The sequence below is a fragment of the Macaca fascicularis genome, chromosome 7, assembly GCF_037993035.2.
Source record: "Macaca fascicularis isolate 582-1 chromosome 7, T2T-MFA8v1.1".
NCBI classification, from domain to species: Eukaryota; Metazoa; Chordata; class Mammalia; order Primates; family Cercopithecidae; genus Macaca; species Macaca fascicularis.
Genome location: NC_088381.1, coordinates 158,031,761 through 158,045,586, shown reverse-complemented (window position 1 = coordinate 158,045,586; position 13,826 = coordinate 158,031,761). Strand labels below are relative to the sequence as shown.

General features: G+C 41.4%; 1 protein-coding gene across 7 annotated transcripts in view; it reads right to left on the bottom strand.

Annotated features, from left to right (window-relative positions):
- Positions 1–1,601: 1,601 nt before the first annotated feature.
- Positions 1,602–13,826, bottom strand: part of TDP1 (tyrosyl-DNA phosphodiesterase 1) — a 92,891-nt gene continuing 80,666 nt past the window's right edge. For 5 of the 7 annotated variants that reach the window (XM_015454107.4, XM_073998055.1, XM_005562004.5 and 2 more), the window contains 2 exons: positions 12,203–12,311; positions 1,602–1,875 (listed from right to left, as the gene is read on the bottom strand). In XM_015454107.4, the coding sequence (XP_015309593.3) occupies positions 1,802–1,875; positions 12,203–12,311 (183 nt within the window). In that variant the 3' untranslated portion in view covers positions 1,602–1,801. The remainder of the gene's footprint in view (positions 1,876–12,202; positions 12,312–13,826) is intronic. The other 2 variants (XM_065549208.2, XM_065549207.2) reach the window with 1 other exon arrangement.

Genomic DNA, 13,826 nt, shown 5'->3' with positions numbered 1-13,826 from the left:
CGTGCCAGCCCCACCATGATGTCGGCTTTCACTACCAGCCCCGGGCTCTCCCTGTTTCCTTTTATGGCTGTTGGGCTCATCTGATGTTGAGTTGGAATGTTTTCGTACATAGAGGGGAGGGTCACAAAAGGTTTAAGGCTTAGTTTTCTTACCTGCAAAATAAACTGGTTAAATTAATTCAGTAGCTTTTCAAGTTTATTTTTAAAAAGCTGAACACAGACAAACACATGCAAAACCCCAGATAATATCCTTTACAGAATCCCAGTATGTAAAACAGATAAAGCAGAGCTTGTCTGTGGGAAGGTGGGAGGCCCTGCAGCCCTGTCTCCCTGCCTCCTCCTTTATCACCACACCCCCACTGCAGCCTACAAGGTTCCTAAGGTACTTTTGGAAAATCCTAGGCCTCTGATGAACATTTGAAAGACTACTTTAGCAAATCTTTCAAGACTAACATTCAACTCTATCCTTTTAAATTATAAGATAAAGAGGTTGATGACAAACTGGAAATCAGCCTCATGCAGAAGAAAACAAACAAGGTCTAAAGCACTCTAGGGAGAACGCAATGCACACAAAGCACAAAGACACTGAAGCTCTGAGCCCAGCTGGCTGTGTGGCCCTGGGGACACCCTTAACCTTCTACGCCTTAGCTTCCTCACTGGTGAATTTAAGGCACCAAATTAAGTCACCTTTTAGGATTTTTCCCAAAATACTTGTGTGCTTTTGGATGTTTCTATGAGCTGTTCTCTATGGAAATTTCTGGGGATAGAAGAGACACTCATTTACCCTGGGCAGGTGTTTGGGTTTGGTGGGACTAAGCAGTGAGGCAGCCAGCAGGGTGCCAGGGAGAGAGAAGCCTCGTAAAGCTGAAGCTGAAAGCTATGAAAAGCTGCTGTGAGGACAGTCAATACAATTCTTAGCTGCAGGGGACTGAAACGGCACATCAGTCTCCGAGACAGATCCTACCGGCATCCCCTAGGATCACCTCCAGCGACCCCACAAGACGTACTCAGAAAGCTGAGAGAGGGCATGGGTGAAAAAGGAAATGATCACGTTCTTCCTGGGTAAAGTTCTGGTGGAATGAAGGGTGCCTTTCTGGATGGAGGGTGGAAGCACAAAGTCAGTCTTCAGTTCCCAACAGCTGACAGCACCAAGAGATTCTAAGTCACTGTGAGGATAATTTTATATCTATACAGGCTGAGCATCCCTAATCTGAAAATCTGAAATGCTCCAAGATCCAAAACTTTTTGAGTGCTGACATGATGCTCCAAGTGAAAATTTCCATGCCTGACCTCATGTGATGAATCATGGTCAAAAGGCTGTCAAAACTTTGTTTCATGCATAAAATTACTTAAAATATATAAAACCACCTTTAGGTTATTGTCTATAAGGTGTATATGAAACATAAATGAATTCTGTGTTTGGATTTGGGTCCCATCCCCAAGATATCTCATTATGCATTTGCAAATATTCCAAAATTCAAAAAAATCCAAAATCTGAAACACTTCTGGTCCCAAGCATTTCAGACAGGGGATACTCAACCAGTACATATTTTTGGCATAGAGAAGTTCACTAGTTTTCTTTCTAAAACATATAAAAGTGGATTAAGAAAATAATACTTTTTTTTATTGAGAATGTTAATGTCCATTAAAAGTATAACCAACATCCATTCATCAGAGTGACCTTTGCAGATTTTGTGGGGTACAAGTAAGACTTTAAGGGAAGTGAACATCCAGTACAAAGAAGAGAGTCCATGTTTGTGGCTCAATGTCTTACACTTAAATTTCACAGTGCCTCAAGATTCTCAGGAGGGCACCCACATGTTCCCATGCGTATCCGGTGCTTTGACATAAGGAATGTTCCATATCCATGGCCGATCTGGGGGAAAAACACATTATGTAATATTTATTTGAATAGGATCATAGAAAATGCACTCACCTGATGGCATAAAAGCACTTATGTGCTTGACTCTCTAAACTGTGGTAGAACATTTTCTGAACCAAGCCCAGAAGATTTTCCCCCTTCAGACAACAGCTTTTAGCAAAGGTTCCTATCAGGACACTAGGGTGAGTGAACATGGGGAATGAAAAGGTTTGGCTGTGTCCCCATCCAAATCTCATCTTGAATTGCAGCTCTCATAATTCCCACGTGTTGTGGGAGGGACTTGGTGGAGGTAACTGAATCATGGGGGTGGGTCTTTCTCATGCTATTTTCATGATAGTGAATACGTCTCACAAGATCTGACAGTTTTATAAAGGGGAATTCCCCTACACAAGCTCTCTCTTGCCTGCCACCATGTAAGACGTGTCTTGCTTCCCCTTCGCCTTCCACCATGATTGTGAGGACTCCATAGCCATGTGGAACGATGAGTCAATTAAACCTCTTTCCTTTATAAATTACCCAGTCTCCAGTATGTCTTTATTAGCAGTGTGAGGACAGACTAATACAGGGAGGCAGTCAGAGACACAGGGGCGAATCCTGGTGCTGCCACTTACTAGCTGTGTCACATTGACAAATCACTTTAACCTGAACCCCCGGTTCCTTATCTGTACCTATGTTGTGGAGCTGTCACGAGGACTGAGAAAAATCCACATAGACATTGTATCTGGCAGACAGAAAAGGCCTAACAAAGGGCAGCAATTTCTTTCTTCTTTTAGGAAGCAGAAGAAAGCAACAGTAGTGGTTGGTACAGCCACGGGTGCAGCTCTCAGCTGGTCAAATGTAACCAAGAGGCCCAGAGTCACATCTGTAAAATGTTTTTGTTCTATTGTTAAGGGTTAATAATTTAGGAAACATGAAGGTCTCTGTATAAATAACTGTAGACCAAAGCTGAAGAAAGCAACACGCCTGGGTATGGTACAATGGAAAGAACACTGAGGACCATGTCAAGTCTACCTCTGTCCCTCTTAATATCCTAGGGAAGGCCTATGAGTTATGGCATCAAGTTCCTCCTCTATGGAATGGGAATTAATTACGTTAACAACTGCCAGGGATTACTGTGGAGCACAAATGAGAACATCTGTGAAAGCTCCTGTTGTAGGTGCTCAATAAGTGTGAACTTTTCTTCATTTTAACTGATGTTTCAGAAATTGAAAACATTTCAACAAATCACTTTTACCACACATTGCCACTGCTAGAGTCAAACCATTTCAAAAGAACTATAATATGGGTAGATCGTAAATACATCACAAGGATTAAAAATAACTCCCCATATTATTGTCTTGGTAAGTGTTACAGAGAAACTTCAAGGGGCTGGAATGTGTATTGTAAACTGCCTCTTGGCGGGTCTGGCCTGGACCACCAAGTTAAAGTAGTGTCTCCCAACTGCAAACTCGCCTCTGGGGCAACCTTTCCCTTTCTCTTGAACAGAGGCAGATGGTAGGTCACAGGAAGGTCTGGCAAACAATGGTATCTGCTGCTGTCTTCTTGCAGCCTCACTGTTTGTTCAGAGCCATCATACGAACAGCAGCACCCAGCAGGATAGGTGGGAAAAAATACCAAAGATGGCAGCAAATCATCAGAACACTGTCCGTCTCTGGCTTTGGGATGGTTTGAAAGCATGAAATCAGACACTTCTTTGTTAACTAAACAAGCTTGTTAGAGAGCCATACACCTGGGTCTGTGTTGCATGTTTGTTTCCTAAGAAGCTGAGACTCTGGCAGGGCTGACAGCTCTGACTCCCCATTGCACTCATTGGCCTCAATAAGCCCTTGCTCTCTTCCACTGGAAACTCCATCTGTGCTTGGACTTCTGTTATTACCCATCTTTTCCTGTATGCTAGTCTGTTGGGTAACATCAGCTCTGCTTCATTCCCAAGGCCAACGACACCTGATTCTTGCTATATGAGATATGAGTGCTATTAGACATACTGTTCAGCAATGCAGGATTTTTGATGCAAGCATTTACCACTCAGCCAGTAACTTAAAGATCACTGTTGCATTTACTCCTCTCCCTCAAAATTAGGTCATAAATGACCAAGCAAGGACCTGGTAACCACTCTGTTGGCAAATTCCCTGTAGCTCTGCTTTTTGAGTTTTTAGCCTTTCCAATACAAAAACTAAACTCTGCTGTTTAAATGAGTAGCATGTCTACAGCTGGCTGAAAAGCGCATCACTACCTGGAGGCAAAGCTAGAAAAATAATCATAGGAGGAGAAAAGAAGGTGGTTGTGGTTCTTTTAACTCATCACTCCTGGAAATCAGCATTAATACTCACCGGTTGAGAAGAAAACCTGCTTTAAGCAATCCTCCTAAATTGTCCCATGAGAGGACAACTTGCCTTGTAATAATTCATGCACATATTCAAAACATTTGTTGCATGCTGGCTAGGTGCTAGAGATTTGCTAGGTGCTATGGATAGAGGGGAATAAGCCACGCATGAGACCTCACAGGGCTTCTAGTCCAGTGGGGAAAACAGACAAGCAGGCATGCCACAGATGTGGAGTTCTGACCTTTTCCATGTCTGTGTAGCAGTCCCCTAACCTGGCTGACATGAGAAACGCTGGGCACCCTGTTAGAGAACATTTCCAAGGGACACATGCACAGAGATCTTGTTTCAGTAGGTCTGGGTTGTGGCCTGGCAATATGCATTTTTATCAAATTCTAAAGATGATCTTGATGCAGTCAGAGTTTGGGATTCAAGGCTACAGGGGATGGGAAGCTGGCTTTTTTCTGGACTTTAGTGGAAGAATTTAAAAGAGGGGAGGGTCATGACCAGATGTGCATGGTAGCACCGTAGAGGATGGCTTCCAGTGGGAGGAGACCAGAACTGGGAAGGTGAACAAGCAAGCAAGGCTGGGTGAGAAAGAGGAGGCCTACATTAAGGCCATGGTTGGAAGGATGAAAATGACAGCCCATGCGGTTTTGATCTCTTTATATACAGAGTCTCTGTCCCATCTCTCCCTGCGGTCATACTGTGTGCCTCTACTGCCTCTTTGTTAACTCTAGAACTTAGCCCTCCACAGGGAGGCAGTACCATGTAACAGGAAAGGGGGTGTGGGCACTGGAACCAGACTGCCAATGGGGCCTTGACCAAGTTACTCTGAGTGCCCTAGATTCCTCATCTAGAAACTGGGGATTGTACCATCGTACTTGCCTCATGGGGTTGTGAGGATACAATGAATTAACTCATGCCAAGTGCTTGTATGAGTTCCTGGTACACAAAAGTACTTAATGAATGCTAGCTGCTATTGCGATTACTCACCTCCCTCAATTCACAGAGGATAAGGACTGTCACCCTATGTACTATGTAGGTCTTAACAGTTTCTTTTTTTTTGAATAATCAGATAAATCCAAGTGAAGTACAAAATCCTGTTTAGCCAGGTAATAAGGTCTTTTCTCCAACCCCCTAAGAAATGGCCAGACTTACGACTCTGCTCTCACCCGTAGGCCTGAACACTCACACATACATTTTCCACTGTCATCTCTACGCAAAACTTGATGTATGACCTCCAGAAGCCACTGTCACTGTCTTTGCCTGAGCAGTCACTTTTAATTCTTATACCAGGAATAAGTAAAGTAGGGTGTGGAGGCGGGGTGGAATGCCAGAGATGAACCAATTATCCTGAAAGATCCAATGCCATTTTACATTGGCCTACACTGAAATCCAGGAATGTACGAGACATGCCAGCTAGAAATGCCAAAGAAAGCTCTAAAGTGTTTTGCACTGATTTACCAAGTTAGTAGAAATGCAATTATTTGTAATTGTGGTATCAATGTATCAATGTTATCTGAAACCCATTAACACCTTTCTCTGTGAACTGCACATATTAATCTGTGACTATATACAGCAGAACAAAACCATCTAACTGGTGTGAGGATAAATTCAACTTGCTGAAACTCAGTACTTATTTATTTCAAAAGAATCAATTTCAATCCTAGATTTCCTTAAGCTTCCTGATTACAAAGTAATTTTAAAAGCTGAACTCGTAGTTTACTTTTAGCCTTCTGTTTGCGCTATGAAACAAAAATAGATTTTACTAAAGGAGATGGCCAAAATCATTCTAAAAAATGTTTTGGGTTCTTAATTTAAAAAAAAAAAAACTTCATTTCTGAAGACCTTTCAAAAACGGGTCCTTAAAAATGAAACATATCAACAATTTTTTCTTTTTCTTTTTCTTTTTTTTTTTTGAGACAGAGTCTCACTCTATCACCCAGACTGAAGTGCAGTGGCAGGATCTCAGCTCACCGCAACCTCCACCTCCCAGGTTCAAGTGATTCTCCTGTCTCAGCCACCCAAGTAGCTGGGATTACAGGCATGTGCTACCACGCCCAGCTAAATTCTGTATTTTTAGTAGAGACAGGGTTTCACCATGTTGGCCAGGCTGGTCTTGAATTCCCGACCTCAAGTGATCTGCCCACCTCGGCCTCCCAAAGTGCTGGGATTACAGGTGTGAGCACCACACCCGGCCATACCAATAATTTAAAGCAATATACCTTTTGTGCATTTTATTTGGAAAGGATAATCCAATCAACTTTGTTTCCCTTAGAAAAATACTTTATGATTCTGGACTCTAGCAATAATTCTAACAGGTTTAGACTGAAGTTTATTCTGCTACTATCTGAATGTAGGGGACTATTTAAAATTAATAAGGCAGTGGGAGAATGGTTAGACCATTTAGGAACCGATGGTTTTAAAACCTTTTGGAGGATTATGTATATTATGTATGTGCTAAATCTACCTTATGCATACCTCATGTGCCAAACAGCTTTTAAGGACCTCTTCAGCTGGGCGCGGTGGCTCACGCCTGTAATCCCAGCACTTTGGGAGGCCGAGGCGGGCAGATCACGAGGTCAGGAGATGGAGACCATCCTGGCTAACACGGTGAAACCCTGTCTCTCTAAAAAAAAAAATACAAAAAGCCGGGCGTGGTGGTGCATGCCTGTAGTCCCAGCTACTCGGAGGCTGAGGCAGGAGAATGGCGTGAACCCAGGAGGCGGAGCTTGCAGTGAGCCGAGATGGTGCCACTGCACTCCAGCCTGGGCGACAAAGCGAGACTCCGTCTCAAAAAAAAAAAAAAAAAAAAAAAAAAAGGACCTCTTCTATTAAACAACTACATTTACAGTTTATTAATTTAGTTTCAGTCACTTAAATTTTTAAAGTTTTGAAATTATACTTGTTAACAATTATGTACACCCTGGTAAACACCAATTTAACCAATCAATCAAAGTTAACATCACCAGTAATTAGACAGATCAATAGGATGTGTCTCCTGATATGATGCACCAGAAAGAACACATTACTTCTTTGGTATTCTTGGTAAAAGTGCATAACCTAGGTCTAATTATAAAGAAACGGTGAGTGGAAAACCCAAAGTAGAATGTTCCTCAGAGTTTATAAAATAACTGGTCCATGCTATGCAATGTGTTGATGTCATGAAACAAAAAATTGTGGAACTGTTCCAAATTAATGGAGACTAAAGAGACATAACTCAATAACTTTCTCTTTTGCTATAAAGGATATTATTGAGGAAACTGACGAAATGTGAATAGTTTTGAATCAATGTTAACTGCTGATATTGATCACTGTACTATAGTTATGTAAGATAATGCCTTTCTTTTAGGAAATATACAATGAAAGTATTTAGGGATAAAATGACATCCGTTTGCTACTCTCAAATAGATCAGAAAAGTTAATATGAGAGAGGATGTAAATGTGATAAAATATTGACATTTGGGGAACTTGGGTAAAGAGTATATGGGAATTCTTTGTACTCTTCTTGTAACTGTTCTGTAAATTTGGAATTATGCCAAAAATTTGAAAGAAAAAATACTATATAAGAACTCATATGTATATTTTTTAAAAATAATGAAAACGAAACAACCTCCTTAATAGACTATAACTAATACCTCTGAAGCTTTGCATGTTCAATTACTTCTTAAAGGAGTCATACAATTTATTTAGGCTTTATTTCACCCTTAGCTCATTACTTTCTCACCCTTTACTGTCTCAATAGCATATAACAAAGTGAATATAAGCTAAGAAGGGAGTGCAAAGCAGATGCCCTTGGAAGAAAGGTTAAGATTACACACTGATCTATTTTGCTTCCTTTTCAAAATCAAGGTCACACAGCAAGTGGGACATATGGAAATAATTTGTGTTAGATTTTAAAAGGTGGTGATTTTGCTTTATAAAAGCCTTCTTTGGGCCAGGTGTGGTGGCTCTCACTTGTAATCTTAACACTCTGGGAGGCTGAGGCAGGAGGACTACTTGAGCCTAGGAGTTCAACACCAGCCTGGGCAACATAGTGAGACCCCATCTCTACAAAACATTTTTAAAAAATTAGCTGGGCATGATGGTGCGCACTGTAATGCCAGCTACTCAGGAGGCTGAAGTGGGAGTATCACTCGAGCCCAGCAGTGTGAGGGTGTAGTGAGCTGAGACCATGCTACTGCACTCCAGCCTAGGTGACAGAGCGAGATACTATCTTTAAAAAAAAAAAAAAAAAAAAAAAAAAAAAAAAAAAAGAGGCTTCTTTTAAAATGACTATTAGTAAAATGGGTTTGGTTAAGTATGATTTTTCAGGAGAAGAGGAATGTAAGTTTGATGAGAGTAAGGATTTGTGCCTGTCTTGTTTGCCAACATATTCCAAGTACCTAGATGGTGTCTGCACACAGTAGGTTCTCAATAGAGATCTGTGGAGAGAATGAATAAACAGCAACTACTGCACCAAGCAAGGTATACTGGTAGCTGAGTCTTTGTTGTTGCTTTCCTTTGATCATTTTCTTGGTTTCAAGATACCTGGTAGCCTCTTGCATTGAGCTTTACTTCATTCACAGCAGTATATTCCTTTGCTAAGCTTTCTGTACAGTCTTCTGTCTTTAAAAAAAACCACTGACAAGATCTTGGAGGTGTTACAATGGCTTGAAGATCACTTTTTAAAATGAAGTGCTTTTCAAATGTTCTTAACCACTCACTTTTTCAATCTTGGTAAATGTCTTTCTATAGTCCATACGGCTCCCCAGGAATGTTGGCTATATATGAACTGGTGATACTGAATTACTAATATTGTCCTACATGCAACTGAGGCAGTGCAGAAGACAAAACAGTACCAATATTAAATAAAATGCTCCAGTCTCTCTTGTATGTATCTTTACTTTTTTTAAAAAATTATTATTTTAGCTTAAGCATACCCTGAGATTATATGTATCTTTCAAAAGAAATGCTGAAGAAACAAACAAAACTCATTTAAACACTGGAAAGCATTCTGCTTGCTGGCCAAATAAAAGATGTATCATTCCATGGTCTAAGACACTATACCTAGTTGTAAACTTCTAAGTTCCTGGGAATGCTTACTTTACTGGAAGGAAAGGGACCTTGGAACATTTTTTTTTTTTTTGAGACGGAGTCTCGCTCTGTCGCCCAGGCTGGAGTGCAGTGGCCGGATCTCAGCTCACTGCAAGCTCCGCCTCCCGGGTTTACGCCATTCTCCTGCCTCAGCCTCCCGAGTAGCTGGGACTACAGGCGCCTGCCACCTCGCCCGGCTAGTTCGGCTCTTCTAGCGCTTCCATTTTTGCCTTCTTAGTCCTTTGAAGATTAGGACTAAAGAAATGAAGGCGGTGGAATCCAGTCAGGGTGCAGGGTTGGAGGTGGGACGTGGAGGGCCCAAGGCCAGACCCCAGCAGATAAATCCTAATCAGTCAGTCCCCACTTCCAACAGGGAGGAGGAGAACTTGGGTTTAAAAAAAAAAAAAAGAAAAGGAAGAAAAGGAACCTGAAGAACAGATAAGGGGAGAAAAAGACAAAAGTAGCACGAAGCCAAAAGAGGGAAGAAGAGGTAGACAGGTTTAGGGACAGACTTGCACAAGCTTTAGACATTTAAAAATCACCAGCTCACCACAGAAAAGGGGAGGGAATTCGCACTAATTCAACATCTACTGTTGCCAGGAACTGAACTTTGCATTTTAATAACAATTACAATAAAAGCAGCTAATGTTCATTGACTGCTAGCTCTGAGATAAGTACTTTATAGATAATCTCAGTTAATCTTTTTCAATAACCCTATTATAAGGTAGGTACTCATAGTTCCTTATTGTGTAGACAGAGACACTAAAACCTAGAGAAAGTAACTAAATGTCCAAGTCCATTTAGCAAGTTGTGGAGTTGGCACATAAACATGGCCTGACTTTAAAGCAGGCTTTTCCTGGTTTTTTTTTTTTTTTTTTTGGTGGCAGGTAAGGTGCTGACAGACTGCTTTAAATTCTGATAAGAATCCTGATAGTCTTGCTACGGAAAATGAAATATGCATGAATACACAACAAATTAGGAGGACTCAACAGAAAGGCTATAGGGAATTTCCACACTTTAGAAAGAAGAAAAAGAATGCCTCCTGAAACTTAGTCTCAAACTATTGATTAGAGAAATACAAAGTTACCAGCAAGAGGCAGGAGGGCACACTGGACAGCATGAGATAGGATTAACTTTGTTAGATGTGTCAACACAATCTAAGAAAGGGCCCATCTGACAGAGGAGGCTTGGTTCACCATGAAAGATGAGAATGGTTAGTGGGTGGGGAAGTTGTGAGATCCCGTGAAATCCCGTGAAACACTGTCGAGGGAACAGAGGAACCTACTGGGCAAGGCCAAGCTTGGTAAGAACTGGAGATTTTGGGGTATCAATGAGTGATGTCATTAAAATTTGCCAATTGAAAAAAAATCTTTTCTCTGTTCAGATTTAACACTGGCTCAGAAACCTGCAGATTATAATTTGGTTACTCATGTAGGCCTCTCCTTTCCAGTGGAGAATATGCTGATTTGGTGATGTAATTTGCCATTTTAAATTAAGTGTGTCTTGATTATATATCTCATCCTGTCTGAGTTTGCTAAGTGTGGACCCACCTTAAAGACAGATATTCTCAGGGCTGATAAAAGCAGCAGAGCAGCCTGTGAGGCTGGGATACATGCAGGCCGGACATAAGTGGGTACACTGATGCCAGCCCGCCTTCCTCTGAGGACATCTGAACCTTCTGTAGCTATTCCTATTGTGTTTCTACTGTGAAAGATACTTGGTGACTGCCCTTAAGATTCAATGATGCAGTTTTCAAAGTGTGGCCCCTGGGGACCTCCCTTTTGAGGGTTTGTGAGCGTGCTGGTTGGGAGGGTCTGTGAAGTCAACATTATTTTCATTGTAGTATTAAGCCATCATTTGTTGTTTTCACTTTCATTTTTACACAGGTATACAGAGGTTATATGATGTGATATCACAACAGCCTCAAAGAGAGCACAGCAATGAGAACTCAGGTGTCACCTTTTAAGATGCACATAAAGAGGCTTGCAAAAACATAAAATACCACTTTCCTTGCTATTTTCTTCTTTTTGGAAATTGTTATAAGAACTTTTTTTTTTCCTTAGAGTTGAGGTCTTGCGTTGTCACTCAGGCTGGAGTGCAGTGGCTCAATCATAGCTCACTGCAGCCTCAAACTCCTGGGCTCAAGCGATTCTTCAACCTTAGCCATCCAAGTAGCTGGGACTACAGGCATGATCCACCACATCTGGCTATTTAAAACAATTTTTTTTTTTTTTTAAATACTGGGTCTCACTATGTTGGGCAGGGTGGCCTCGAGCTCCTGGCCTCAAGTAATATTCCTGCCTCGGCCTCCAAAGATGCTGGGATTACAGGTGTGGGCCACCAGGCCTGGCATAAATGTATATTACAATAGGTTTATTATTGTTACATTTCTTGGTTTTAATTTCTGATAGTTAGGCTTAATGACCTTTTGACCTTTATGATGGTGTGAAAGTGATATGCATTCAGTAGAAACAGTACTTTGGTACAGTCTTCAATAAATTCCATGAGATAGTCAACAATTTATTATAAAAGAGTCTTTGTATTATTTTGCCCAAATGTAGACTAATTTAAGTGGTCTGAGCATGTTTAAGGTAGGCTAGACTAAGCTATGATGCTCAGTAGGTTTGGTGCATTAAATGCATTTTTGACTTATGAGATTTTCCATTTATGAGGGGTTTATCAGCATGTAGCCCCACTGTAAGTCAGGAAGGATCTGTATAGTAATTACAGGAGTACAAAGGGATTCTAAGACTAACTAGTGGCTACACAGCCCCAGACAGGTTGGCACAGGTCTCTCTGCAAACCTGAGCTTCCAGAGGGTTCCATGAGCCAGGATCCCACTGAGACCAAAGGCTTCTCCTGGGCCCTGTCTGTTTTTCTTACGCATATCCACTCATGGTTTTCCTTTATCTGTGTCTCACCTTTACTTCCATACAGTTCTGGAGGCAAATCATATGGCACAGGAAAGGTGGCCATTGGCTCCTGGCTGCCAGCGAAGAACTTCTGTTTCACTTTGAAATTGTCTAGACCCTGCAGACACACAGAGGAAATCTATGATTGCACCTCATTTTCTGGGCTAAAAGAAAAAACACCCAGAAGGCCCCAAGAAGCAATAATATCTTTATGGTACCTAAATAAAGTTCAGATTATTTCGGAGCTATTTTCCATGTTCATAGGCAAATATATTTACAACCCCCCTGCCTCAAATTTTTTTTTCTAAACATAAGAGCTTTAATTTTCAGGAATTAAGTTATAGCAAAGTTTGCAAAAGTTTAACAAAGGATGCAAAGAAAAAAGAGAGACAATTTTGGATATGATAGCCCATTTCAACCAAACATTATGTACAGTTTGCAGAGAGTTTGTAGAACTCACTGTATAAAAATACCTCAAAATACTTCCAACATTGCTATAGTAACAGGCTGCCTGGAGTAAGAAGAAATAAAAGCTGCTTTCATGTATAATGAAAGTGTTCCAATATAATGTGACAGAAGTATAAAAATGAAAATTCTTTAAGACCTATCAAAATGGAAGGTTTATTCCAAGAACTCTAGAATAGGGTATTAATTTTAGATCTTAATCAGGGTGGAAGTGGAGGTTCTATATCTAGGCTGATGTTCACACTGCCACTTCCTTCCAACACAGGGCCTGCCGCAGTGCAGGTGCTTACCACATGACCGATGTGCCCCCTTGTGCTTCCATACATTGACCATCTCCTGCCCCTTTGTGGATTATCCTGGCATTCTGCTTGTCTGTCTGTCTCTCATTCCTTCTGTCCACCCATCCACACACATATCCACCCTTCAGATCCTCAATACGCACATACCCAACAGTGCTGATGTCTTAGGAACCCATAAAAAGAACAAAGACTGAGGTTCTTAGTCCCTGTAACTGTGCAACTTAGCAAGCGGAGGCTGGTCATGGGCGGTGTCAGAGAACACGGGGAGGTCCGTGTTGACTGGGCTTCAGAAAATCTGGGTTCTAGCCTTTCCTCTGGCATTTACTAAGCTGAATAAATGGCTGATGTCTGCACATTCGTTCATTTGACACTTTATTTCTCGAGTCCCTCTTCTGGGTCAGGCATGGTGCCAGGCACTGAGTGTGTAAGAGTTAACATAAACATCAACATCCTTGTCCTCATGGAGTATACAGTCTGATGGAGGGACATCAAATACATCTATAAAAGTAAAATAAAAATTACTATTTGTGTTAAGTGTTGCTAAGAAAAGCAAAAGAGTGCCATAAGAGACTAGCAGGCCTATTTTAGACTCGGCAGCAGGGGGTGATCAGTGGAAGACTCTCTGAAAAAAGCAACACCTTTATTAAACTCTGAAAGATGAGTAGAGCTTGGTCAGGTTGGAGAGGAAAGAATTATGTTGCAGGTGGAGGGAATAGCATCTGCAAAGGCCCAGAGGTGGCAAAGAGCCTGGCAAGCCCCAGGGACTAAAACAGATGTTCAGTGGGACAGCTGGCCACTTTTATTAGGTTTCTTTTTTTTTTTGGAGACAGAGTCTCACTTTGTCACCCAGGCTGGAGTGCAGTGGTGTG